The sequence below is a fragment of the Toxotes jaculatrix genome, chromosome 19, assembly GCF_017976425.1.
Source record: "Toxotes jaculatrix isolate fToxJac2 chromosome 19, fToxJac2.pri, whole genome shotgun sequence".
In the NCBI taxonomy this organism is placed as follows: Eukaryota; Metazoa; Chordata; class Actinopteri; family Toxotidae; genus Toxotes; species Toxotes jaculatrix.
The window spans coordinates 3,827,044-3,839,982 of NC_054412.1; the positions used below are offsets into that span (position 1 = coordinate 3,827,044).

The 12,939-nt window shown below is 40.7% G+C and overlaps 1 protein-coding gene across 2 annotated transcripts in view; it reads left to right on the plus strand.

The window, feature by feature from the left end:
* Nucleotides 1–12,939, plus strand: part of scara5 (scavenger receptor class A, member 5 (putative)) — a 57,554-nt gene that overhangs the window by 8,539 nt on the left and 36,076 nt on the right. For both annotated transcript variants that reach the window (XM_041064470.1, XM_041064471.1), the window contains exon 3: nucleotides 526–654. In XM_041064470.1, coding sequence (XP_040920404.1) covers nucleotides 526–654 — 129 coding nt within the window. The remainder of the gene's footprint in view (nucleotides 1–525; nucleotides 655–12,939) is intronic.

Genomic DNA, 12,939 nt, shown 5'->3' on the forward strand with positions numbered 1-12,939 from the left:
ATTTAAGACTTGTAATTTCCAAATACATACAGTAATTCCTCATCAAAGTTTTAGTATAGATTTAATGCAAGTATGACCATTTTAAACCAGTAAACCAAGAAATGCTCTAAATATTGCTGCTTATTTTTAAGGTTTATCATTAAAGCCTTGGAGTTATTTGTGCAACTACAACCAGCAGCACTTGTTTCCTCAAGACTAAGGAAATACCTGGAAAACATTACCTTGATTGTTTTCAAACTCGCTAATAAATGTGAACACCCTCATGAAGCAAATTACTGACCTCACACATACTGTGTCAGTCACAAATTAACACACTTTCAGAGGAATGGTTTTGTTTAGTAGAAGGCAAAAGACCAAACAACTTTAAACACTACCAACCAAGTGGTTATTAACACCCTCTGTTTCTGTATTATTCATAAGAAAACCTGGCAGATTGGAATTTCATATTATTTGCGCCTCTGTTTGGACTTTCCCCCTTTTTTTTTTTTTTTTTTTGGTCCTAATTTTTGTTTCTGTTTTCATCAGGTTCTGGAAAGCGTCGCAGGAAGCAGGATCAGTGCTGCAGTCACCTGAACTCACTCTCAGCTATCAAGTATGCTATTGTTTCCCTCTACATCCTGGTTCTTCTCACCATCTTTGGACTCTGCTTGGCGGGTAAGAAAAAAATTAATTGATCTAATCGTGTTTGGTTACATTAGGTATCTACGTGTATATATATATATATTGTACAGAGAGTGTCTATACAGATGTTGCTGGTTGCTTCCTGAATGATGATGGAGGAGATGCTGTCAAACTTTTTCCAAGTTTCGCTTGTGCAAGTCGAGTAAAATGATTCTCAAGTTGAGGCCTTCATAACACATGTTGTGCTTTTGCTGTGTTTTGATTGTAAATATGATTTTATTATTCTAGCCTGAGTGTTTGTTTTAACTTCATGTGAGGAAAAATGTGATGATGATGTGATCTGCTCACGCGGCGGTGTCAGAGATGGGGCGTTAGATTAGAGTGTTAGATGTTTATATCACACACGGGAGGCTGGAGAAAGAGAGAAAAAAAGAAAGGAGGAGAGTGAAAAAGAAATGCAGCAGCAGAGCTCTGTACTGTAGTCACTGAGAAAGAGAGCATATTGTCCATCTTTTGTTCTCAGAGCTCTGTTATGCAGATGACATCAGCCATTCCTCAAGGTTGAATTGTAATGAAGGACACACACACATGCACATATACACACTTGCACCATAAAATCCCACAAAGTTAGTCTTAGGTAACACTCTGGGATGTGGCCTGTAACCCCCCCCCCCCCCCCCCCCCCCCCCCCCCACAACTGTCTGTTCTGGTTTAGCATTGAGAACACACACACACACACACAGTCTCTCTCACACATGCGTGCAATGAATAAACAATCATATAAGTATAATGTAACATCCAGTAATGTGAAGTCCTGCTGGTGATTTTATTGACTTTCTGCACTTGACAAAATTGGACATTTTACTGCTATATCTGCTGAAAAGTTTGTAATATAATGTTTCAGTGCCAGAGGTCGCACAGATCTCTGTATCTGCTTAATGAAGCCTCATTCATCTGTCCGTGGAGATTTCTAATCTGAGTCGTGAAATCAGTTTTCCAAGTGCAGCGCACAATTGACCTGTCTCCTTCCCGCTGCTATTGTAGAGCTCAGTACACGTGTGACAGATTCAGACTTGATTCCCACATGTGAAAGTTACGTGTGTCACAGCATTTTGGAAGCGTGACAAGCTTGACCTTTTACGCAGCGACATAAAAGACAGAGGAGAGATAAAGCGTGACGGGGCCTTTAACGTTCTGGCTCCTTTTGTGCTGCATGGCTCCCATACTGTGCCTCATCCATGGCTGTGGGAGTGCCAGGTTTTCAGGAGGAGGATTCCACTATACAAAGGTATTTTGCTCCAGGGCTTCTAACAGTGACCAAAAATCTACAGCACCTTTTAGCCTGATTCGTGAGTTGGCATCATAGCTGATCTTCTAGGAGACCAAGGCCATGATGATTAGTTTCAGATGTACGGATTTGTATAGTCAGTGAGGGCTCAGCGTCTAATTTGTTGTCTATAGAGCAAATCAGCACCAGTTGATTGTTAGAAAAGTACTGGAAGTGTGGAAAATGTCCAGTTTGGTACTTTAATAACATTGGACTTATAATTAGATTTTGCGTTTTAGTATGATTCGATGCGGCTTTGGCCCTGATCTGTCTAAGATGCATGTTACTGTAACATTAAGTCCTTATCTTTACTCCATTGGTGCCTCAGTCATCAGGTTTTTAATCATGGCCCTGAGGTGTTTCCAGACACACTCACAATTCAGGTCAACCACTGTGTCATGATTTTCCTTATGGTAATCATAATCCATATCATCACTGTAAAAAAAACATTACACAATATCAGCCCAGTAATGGCCTGAGCCAACATGCATGGAGTGTCAGGGACAAAAATTAGCACTGGGCGTGACAGCAATTGGTCTGTGTCCAACCTGTAGTCTGCCATGTCTCTCAGCCAGATCTCTGAAAGAATTTATGACTTTGTTAGAATAATCTGACACAGTGATTATCTCCAAACACAAAAATGAAAAACACTGAATGAATAACTCAAAAAGGAAAACAACAGTATCGTTGTTCACCCAGTGCTTTGCCGTGCAAAGGTCATAGCAGGTCATCATAGTGTCACTATAATGATGGTAGGCAGTAAGAATAGAAAGGACAGTGAACACAATCCTGCAGCAAACAAGACCAAAAATATATTCAGTATCATCCTGCTCAGACTAACTGCTGTTTCTGAGATTTATTCCAAACATCACACGTCTCAGCGATTGGCACAAAATAACTGAAACTGTGTAGTGGAAATTTGGATGTGTGAGTTATGGAAATTAGCTTTAGCTGTTGTTATTTCGTATCACTCGGTTTGTGCTGTCATAAATTCCAGGGTCTTCAGAGCTTACACCGCTGCAATTCCTCCTCCTCCTGGTTGATTTGGAAAAACCCTGGCGTGACGCCACAGTAGCCTCATGGCCAAATCACTTCTGTGTGTGTGTGTGTGTGTGTGTGTGTGTGTGTGTGTGTGTGTGTGTGTGTGTGTGTGTGTGTGTGTGTGTGTGTGTGTGTGTGTGTGTGTGAATGAGAAAGCCTGTGGAGGTGTGTCAGACTTTATGGCTGTTACCTTTTGCGAACCCTGCTGTGGCCTCCTTGTAAATGTCAGCTCTCTTATTAGAGGAGAGGAAGACAAAGACGGTTCGACAGAGACGGGGAGAAAAGGACAGAAGTTGCAAGGACAGAAAAATTAGGGAAGATAGAGTTAGAAAGACGAAGTGACAGGCCCAGAAACAGGTTTGAGAGGTGCCGGGCTTCAGACCAGCTGGATCCTGGAGGAATCAACTGCTCTCACTAATCCTAATTTCATTTCAAGACCTCCTCTCCCCGAGCCACCCACTCATGCCGTAACCACATGGCTGATGCCATTAAATGGTTGTGGCTGTGTGCGCATTCCCAGGCACAGAGAGGTAGTTAAGAGTTTGGAACGGGTTCGTTGTCGTCACAGAGGTATTTGGTTATTTAAGGCTTTTAGATGAGGTTGTTTTAGAAAAGCAATCAAACCGAGCTTTTCGGCCGGCCCCTCTTAAATTAAATGCCGGCCATCCAAAAGCTAAGTGGCTCCAGCGTAACTGCACAGGAGGCCTCTCTGCCACATGCACACACGCATTCATATGATGCGAGTGCACGCACAAACACAGTCACAACGGCTGCCAGTTTTCCGATGTGAACACAGATTCAGCCCTGTGTTATCCACATTTGCTTTTTGTTTGAATTCTCACTTGACTTTGACTTTTTTTTTTTCCCCAGCTCTTATTTTGCCTCCTTGGCCTCCGCCCAACTTCATGGCTCCTAGTCATTCCCGTGCTTTCAAACATCCATATTTCATTGCTAGTAGAATCATGGAGCCTCATCGTTGGCTGAACACATCTGCATTCATGACATGATAAGTATAATATAGTATTTTCTGTCTCAGCAAATCTGATCCTAAATCTTTTGGTTTTGGACAACTGAAAGAGGGGAGAGTGATAAAGAGAAACGGAGACAGATAAAACCAAAATGACAAAGGATGAAAGAGCCAGATGATTCCTGCTCCATTCATCATGGGATTAAGAGCTGCCTTATCACTCCATTACTTCTACAAGCTTATCTCCCTGTAGATAGGAGATAGTTCTGTCCACTCTCATCAGGAGCCTCTGCAGCAGCAGCAGAGATTGGTCCGTAATTGAAAGGTCACATTTTCATTTCCCATGATAGCCGGTGTCTGCGCCTGCTGAAATGTCTGTGAGCCACGACCTAGACTTTTATCATCTCAAAGGCGCCTGCTGGAGAAACATTTGTAGTGACTTGTTTTGGCCGCCACAGCTCAAGAGGAGGGCCACTACTTAAGAGGCGTGTTTTGTCATTTTAGCATTAAAGCCGCACTAGAGGACTGTGCATGCTCGCCGGCCCAAATGCTGGCAAGATGCAACGAGAGTGAGGTGACTTTGTCTCCCAGAAAACCCTGTGGACTGACTCCCTGTTTACATATGCAGACTAAAAGCGCATGACCTCGCATGAGCCTAAAAGTTGCAGGTTTATCATTGAACACACGATGGTGCAGAGGCTTATCCACTGTTAATAAGTCCATGTTGTTTGGACAGTGTGTTCACTACACTGTCTGAGAAATGTTTGTGCTTCACTCTAAAGTTTCTTAACTACCTGCAGGAAGAGAAAATCTCTTGTAAGTGATCATTTCAGCCATTTATTTCATAAAATACATAAAAAGCTCAACAAGCTCAATTTTAAAGCCGTGTGGCGTGTTCCCCAAGAGCTGCTGGACTATTGCATTTTTTTAATTCATTTTGATATGTGCATTTTGGACAAGCTCCAAGATTCCTTTTTTGCTCTTTGTAATGGTTCCCATGTGGGTTTACATGACACTGTTAGGTTCAGATTAAAATGGAAAATAATAGGACATAACTATTGAAACAGATATCAACTGTGACATCTCTGCAGTGTTTACACAGTTAATTTTTTAAATCCTGAACAGTTCTCTCCAGCAGCAAAAAGCTGAGGCTGAAACTTGAGACACGTTAAGTTCTACAGTGAAAGAGATGCTGAATTTGTGATCCCGCGGAGTGCTCAACTTCTTACACCCAAATGAGCTTTATTGTACATTATCTGGCTCTATCGCATGAAACACACCTCCTTTTGGGTGCAGTTGATTGGTCCATATCACGTGTTATACTTGAACTAAAAGGAAACCAGATGCAGAGTTTTGTCTGAAGCCGCCGCTTTTCTGTTGTCTCTCATTAATGCCAAAACTTCAGCATCAGAATGTATAAACTCCTTTTTAGAACATTCCTACGCTCTTTCAGATGTTTTTCTCATCTCATCCAAAGTTTTACAATACCTTAGAGAGGATAAAGCATTACTGCATATACAGGACAAGAAGAGTAGGTGAGAGAGATGTGGGACTGACCTTAATTGTCTTGTTATAACCAGTAGAGAAAAGATCAGTCATTGCCATATGAAGTGTTTTCAAATGCAGTCATTCATATTAAAGGTGTAATAGTTTTGAAGTTATGTCAAAGACGTCTTTGTATTGTGCTGCAGCTAACCCCAGCCCGTCCCATCTCGTAATATCACTTTATACCTCAAAAGGCGACGGTGAGTCACTGTAGCATCCAGTCTGCCCACAGTCCAGCATGAGAGGATGAAGAAGTGGCACAGCCCAGAGAGCAAGAAACCAAAGAAAAGAAGTAAAACGAGTTAACAGCGGTGTTGCTTTGAGACCGCTCTCTGCAAGTAAAGGGATTAGGTTTGATGCTGAACTAAAAATCGTTGTCTTCTTCTGCCTTTTACTGCGATCCAGCTTGTCGCATATTCTGATTTTCTCTCATGGTTTGGTTATTAGATTTTGCCTTTAAAGCCTCAATTATAATCACACAGTCATAGCCACAGAATGCAAAGGGTACACATGAGCTTAGTTATATGCTGCATTGCTTTTCATTGTCCTTGCATGCCTGTTGACTCATGCAAAAAGCACATGCACTCCTAACAAATTTATTTTTGGTTATTTAGCACAGTGGTTCTTTAGTTGAAGAGATTTCTATCATTAAGCTCATATTTATCTACGTAGGATTTTTATGTGCCATAACTCCAGAGTGTGCATAAAACTGATTATTTCCTCTTATTTCTCTGTAGTTTTATTTTTATAAATGCTAATTATAGATCCTTGGATGAGTCCTTTATTCCTATGTGAAAAACTGTGACGGCTTGTGTTGCATTTTGGCCAGACAGTGCCACAAATATCTTGTTCTACATCTGGAGTCAATTGGAATAACAGGTTGTGTAAAACACCCAACAAACACATCTGTATGGGCCCATATATGGCGTTACAGACAGAGCCTGGGCTGATAACTGCCGGGGTGTTCGGGACAGGAGGTTTAAGAAGGATTTACACGTCTTATTTCTCTGTTTATGAGCTGGATAGGGATCTGTCACTATGCAAAAATATTGGTTAACTGGTTTAGTTTCATCCCCAATGATTTACATCCACCTGCTGTTTATACAGCCCAGTTTCTACCCACACCTGTAATATTTTACAGGTACTATAATGGAGGACACCAGCCAGTTTTGTGAACTGGGTTATTTTCCTCCTGTGTGTTGCAAATCTCAAAATGCAGCCTACATCCCTCTGTTTAACTTATACTGTAGGTGCAGCTGAGTCATGTTTTCCAGCCGGAGCAAACACGCAGCTCACAGGTTTGGCGTGGTTGTGCTCTCAGCCACTTAATTGCTGGAAAACATGATGGTGGATTTGTTATTCTTCTTCTAGGCCATGAAATCTTCCAACAAAAATTTGTTTGTGTCTTTCAGTGACACTGTAGGTAAAAGGCAGGTTATTGCCAAGCAGAAATGGGCAAAAGGCCCTGGGCTCTGAAACAGCTTTGGTTTATTTTGGTATTTGGCCGTTGTAGTAACTGGGTTTGGTCGTGCATTTGTTATCATAATCGTGTTTGTGTTTCATGTCAACTTTTCCTGCAACAGCTACATTTTATTTTGACTCTAAAGAAACAAGATTATTTATAGACCACTTTCTAAAACCAGCAGTTTTGGTCAAACACTCTGTTGCTAGTAATCCATACTGGCACAGTTCCATCGCATCTGTGACCAAGCAAATATCGACAAAAGTATTTCACCAGCATCTTATCAGAGTATTTAGGCAGCTCTCTTGAACACACACAGCGTTTTGACATTGCCATTAGAGTTTATGATGGTTCAGCAGCGTACTGTGTAACCATGGAAACCACAGCCAGGGAAATGATGGAGAATGTGTGGTGCAAGGCTGCTGGAGCAGATGTACGCTTGAGAAATTAGAATTTAACCCCAATCTGAACCTACGTTTTGGGGGCAAGTTTCTCTTTCTCTATTTTTGGTCTAGCCATGGAAGATATTTTTTTCTCAAAAGCATACCCTCACGCCCAGAGAAACAAATTGGGTCTGTGGGACAAAGGCGAGGCAGAGGACATCGACCTACCTGACCGTTAGAAAAACAAAGACAGGCTAACTTTACCGCAACCACAAGCTTTAGATTACTTTAGCTCCTTTGAGGTTATTTAAGAAAGCACACCCTCTTTCACAACATGATACAAGATAAAAACCAGGCTTGAATGTACACCATATGTGTCAGGCTAAGTTTGTCTGTAGAAAAACCTAAGAAGGTAAATCTGACACCACGGAGTGCCACTCCTAACGACTTTAAACAGAAACTTTAAAGGTCTTAAACCACACCCTTGTGAAAACAATCTGCATTTTGGCTGCTGAAGATGAGGTGTTTTTGATCTCGATGTGTTTATGTTCGACACGGGTAAGAAATTTCTTCCCCAAACACACGTCGCCTGCAGGAGAGTAAATCCTCCATCACAGGCTGAGAGCATGTGCCGGAGGAAACACACACAGTTATGCTCATGCACACATTTACTTATTCATTCGCTTCATTAAAGTGAAGAAACCCAAACAAATGCACATTTATATGCATGGAAACATGAAATAAACAGATGAAAAACACAATCATAGTCAAAAATATGAAGACAAATAAGAGCACAAACACAGATTCATGCATTCAAATACTGACCTATACACAGAAAACATGAAAAGACACACACAATCGCAAATATACAAGAACACACACATTCATATACAGACATAGGACGTATAAACACGCAAAATGTAGGCACACAAACCCACAAAACATGAGTTACACATCCACAAACCTGATACATTCATGCATGCACACATACACACTATACACACTATACACACACATAAAGACATGTATGTCACATGCACACACTGTCCTGGGGCCCCTAAGTTGACTCTGAGCACATAAAGCCTTTTCTAATGAGTTTCTGCTCTGTGGTCGTGGTCCTTTTTGAAGAAAAGAGTCTGGAGAAGGTCCAGCATTCCCAGTAGGAGTCCATCATAAGAGGAGTGTGCACGCACACACAGAAACACACACACACACACACACACACACACACACACACACACACACACACACACACACAGAAAGATACAGAGAAAAATCAGCCCTTCATTCCTCCACAAGAGGAGTCCCAAAAGTCAGCAGACAGCCTCATTCAGGCAGTCATTAACATGTCAAGACTAATTGGACCAGACCCTCATTCTCTCACTGCCTCTCTCTCTCTCTCTTTCTCTCTCTCTCTCTCTCTCTCTCTCTCTCTCTCTCTCTCTCTCTCTCTCTCTCTCTCTCTCTCTCTCTCTCTCTCTGTTTCCTCAAAGAATTTTTATGCAGTCTTGAGGCAGAAATGCTTTGCAGTCAATAAGAAAGTAATGGTTTCAGAGCGCTGTCATCATGCTTGTATGGTTGCCTAACCATTAAGGGATGCATTATAATTTCACCAAGTGCAGCACATTCCTTGGTCTCTGTGTTTAATCTTCAGCATGAAGCATTAATAAATCTCTCAAACACTCAGGAAGGAAGAGGATCTTTCACATTCAGAAAGATTGTTTGTTTTCTTGAATCCAGCTGATAGAGCTTTAACTAATTGACATTTTATTTTTGTGCTTAAAGTGTTTAATTGATAGGGGCATTGAAACTTACATTATAACTTTACTTCTGTTTTCACAACTGAAAGTATTAGTATGCTTGGGGAAATAAATGTGTTGTGTTCGCAGCATGCTCGCAGCATGGCTGTATGGATGACATATGGATCAGTCCACGACTGTGGTTCAGACTGACATATCTCAGCAACCATAGGATGGACTGTGATGAAATTTTGTTCAGATATGACAGATGTTTCCCAGACGATGTATCCCAGTAACTTTGGTGATCGCCTGACTTTTCTTCTTGCCGGTTGACATTTGTGATCCGCTACTTGTAGATTAAAAACAATAAATGGTTTAATGGAAGTATTACTACAGAATGCTCCTTGACTGAATTTGCATGAAGTTTAACTTCAGTTGATCATTGCTCTCCTTTATAGTAATGAAAACTATGAGTGCAACACCTTATCATACCCCACTGACACCCTTTATTTGAAAAACCCTTAAAGAATAAGTTGTAAACATGCAGAGCTTCACACATTGACTTCAGCTTCAAGCCAAATAAGGTCATGAGATGCAATGAAGTGTTACACTGCAGTGTGTAAACAACTCCAGCACAAATAAAAGCAGCAGGCCTCACTGATGCAGCGCTCCATAAACAGCTACAGTGATTTTATAAATCTGCAGCAGAGGGGAGGTTAAAGCTCCGGGGATTTCTAGAGCACGATAGCAGGCGCCCAAATTAGTCCTCTAAATGTCTTTTTTTCTGTTTTATTAGCAGACTAATTAAGCAACAGCAGATTCCAAAGACTCTGGGTAGGCTGTGCTCAAGTCTGATACACACACACACACACACCATAGGGGGTTTTGATCTATTTAATTTGTGTTGCTGGAGCTCAGTGAAGTCCAAAGAAGCACACAAAACAAAGTTATGAGCTGGCGTCTCAATGCTGAGAGGCTGTTAGTGTCCAACTGTGTTTGGTTGGATGACAGTTTGGAAAAGAAGAATTAAACAAGAGATGGAAGTGGTTGAGGAAACCATTACAAAGAGATTTAAATCCATAATCTGCATCATTTTTTAATACAGAGGTCGACTGTGCTGTCCTGTGTTGCCAAATGATGATTTATAACAAAATACTGATCAAACATCTACATCTCAAGCATGCTTGAACAAGAAACTTTCCTGAAAAATATGTCTAATATATGGTAACATTAAACTATGACCTCTTGATAGCCCACTGTTGTGGTAGTTAACCATTGTATGCTAACAGGAAATGAAGCAATGTTGAGACTGAGCTGTGAATATGAAATATTATTGCTAACTTTAAGGGTGATTTGTAGAGTTTTCCTCTAAACAAAGTTCTGTTTACAGTCACTGTCTCCTGTGTGTATCCCTAAGGCCTGACAAATGTGTTGAATGTATTTTCTTTTAAAACATTTCAAAGGCTGATTTTTTTTATTATTATTATTAAATAATTGAAAACCTCATTGTTTATAGCCATGTTTGCCAGTTTACCTCTTCCCTGCGTTTTGCTGCCAAGTTGTTTCTTTTCTTGGCAAATTTTTACCACCTGTCGATCAGTTTGATAGTGTGAAATCATTGGCGGGAGTGTGTATTGTGTCACAGAAACTTCACAGGATACCCTTAAATATTAAGAATTTAGTTTTCTTATTTTTTGGGGGTGTCTTGTCATTACACTTTCTATATTTTGTCCACCTCTTCCCGTCTTGTCAAATTAACACTCAGATGTTGTTTCTCAGTCAAGGAAAAAGCATGTTAGATTTCATGCCTGAAAACGTTTTAAATGCCTTGTTTATGTTCACGTTTCAGTTATGTGTACTTTATGGCAGCTGTAAACCAGTAGAATGAGGTGATAAAATTCTGCAGCTTTCCTGCATGTAGCATGCATGATTTGATTTAGTTGGAGTGTTTTTTTTTTTTTTAATAGGACTCATTTGTTTTGGAAGTTAAAACAAAATTCCAGCTTTTCCAGTGCTTTTATTTTTGGGATTGGGGATCCTTAAATAAGTATTTAAGAATCTAAAAAAGAAAATTAAAAAACAGTTATGTACCACGGTTAGTATGTTTTTTTTAGAATGTAAATGCAGATAGTAAACAGATCTTAGGCTTTAATATTCACAGCTGATCCGTTCATTTGAATCAGTTAAACCACCATCACTCCAGGAAATACACAGCCACCCTAACAGGAGGCAGAAAACAGGTACTTCAGTTGTACACACACACACACACACACACACACACACACCTATTAAGTCATTCAGCCTCTCACAGCGTGAGCCTTACTTTGATGTCTGCCACATCAGACACGGTCCATGCTTACAAATCAAACAAACCCCACCGCCACCACTGCTGTCACTTCATTTTGACATTCCTGCAGCTGAGTTACAGCTGGCTGAACTCCACACACGGCCTCCCCCTGACAGACACTTCAACACAACTGCAGATCGTAGAGACATTCTTGTATTTAACCTTCCATAAAATGAACAAATAAACAAAAGAAACCCCACAAAAATACAGTTCTTCCTCTGCAGCATCTGCCAAGTTCAATCTCCACTTCAAACTGAAAGTCAACATGTCTGTTTGGCAAATATATACTTATAGCATCTTATATAAACTGTGTAGTTTAGCAATCATAAGTACTGTATGTAGTCACAGCTGTATAACCAGGTGGTGTGTGAATGGCGATGACCAGGCATTAGTTGTGTATAAATCGGTTTCATGTAAGGATGTGAGCGTGGGTTCATGACCCTGTTCCAAACATGTGGTTTGCGGCCGATAATCGTACCATTTCTCTCAGAACACAACAAAATAGCTTTAGTCAGTTTTCTTCAAATGTAGATGTATTCCAGAAAATAACATTAAACATCAATAACAAAATAAATAAACTGTCAAATCCATTGTTGCACTCGTGTTTATATTAGCTGCAAACAAATGAGATGATATTCAGGATGATGATGTAAGACTGGATGTGACGCTGGTGGTTTACCAAAATTAAGACCACATTCCCCATAAAACCGGCCTTTCTATTATGCCCTCAGCCTCTATGATGTTTTTTTGTCTTGAACGAAGAAGATTCAAATGTTGATGGTGACTTTTTCACTGTCTCTTCACTGCTTTTATAATCTAGAGAACCAATATCTGAGCTCTGTCTGCTCAGGAAGAGCACCACGTCCCATGATGCGAAAGAACACTACACGCAGGCAGATTGGCCTTGATAACACTAAATCCAGGGCCTGAGTTAAACAGATAAAATACTTTATTTCTCCAGTGATCCCTGTTTAATGCATTTATCTTTTCTCCCTCTGTTTCCCAGCGAAGTAGAAACAAACAATCAGCACTAAAGAATCAATCACATCTCTCGCTGCAGCTGGACTGCTGGAGCTATTTGCACGATGGAGTGAGTTGTTGTGTCTATTGTGGGTTGCAGTTTGTGTATTGCAGCGACCGGTGTGCAGTGTGATTGTTTTATTGTGGTGATCGACCGTGGCTGATTGCAATCCTGCTTTCTCAGACCCGGTTCACACTCAGGACAAACAGGACCGTGATGCAGGTTTGAGCGAGAAGCACAAACACAATCGCTGATAAATTAGCTGTGAAATTTCCTGCCTGCTGTCAACTTAATCTGATGAGATGTGTGTTTCCATTTATTGTTCAGTGGTAATCTGTGTTGTGCCTAAGGCTGGGCAGTAATTCAGGAACATTGTCAGTCAGGCTACACAAAAAGTCTGTGAAATTACATGTAGTGAAATTAGGTTTTCGTATTTTTGTTCTTCCTTTGCTGTCTCACCTGCTTATTCACTGCTGCGTTAAACCA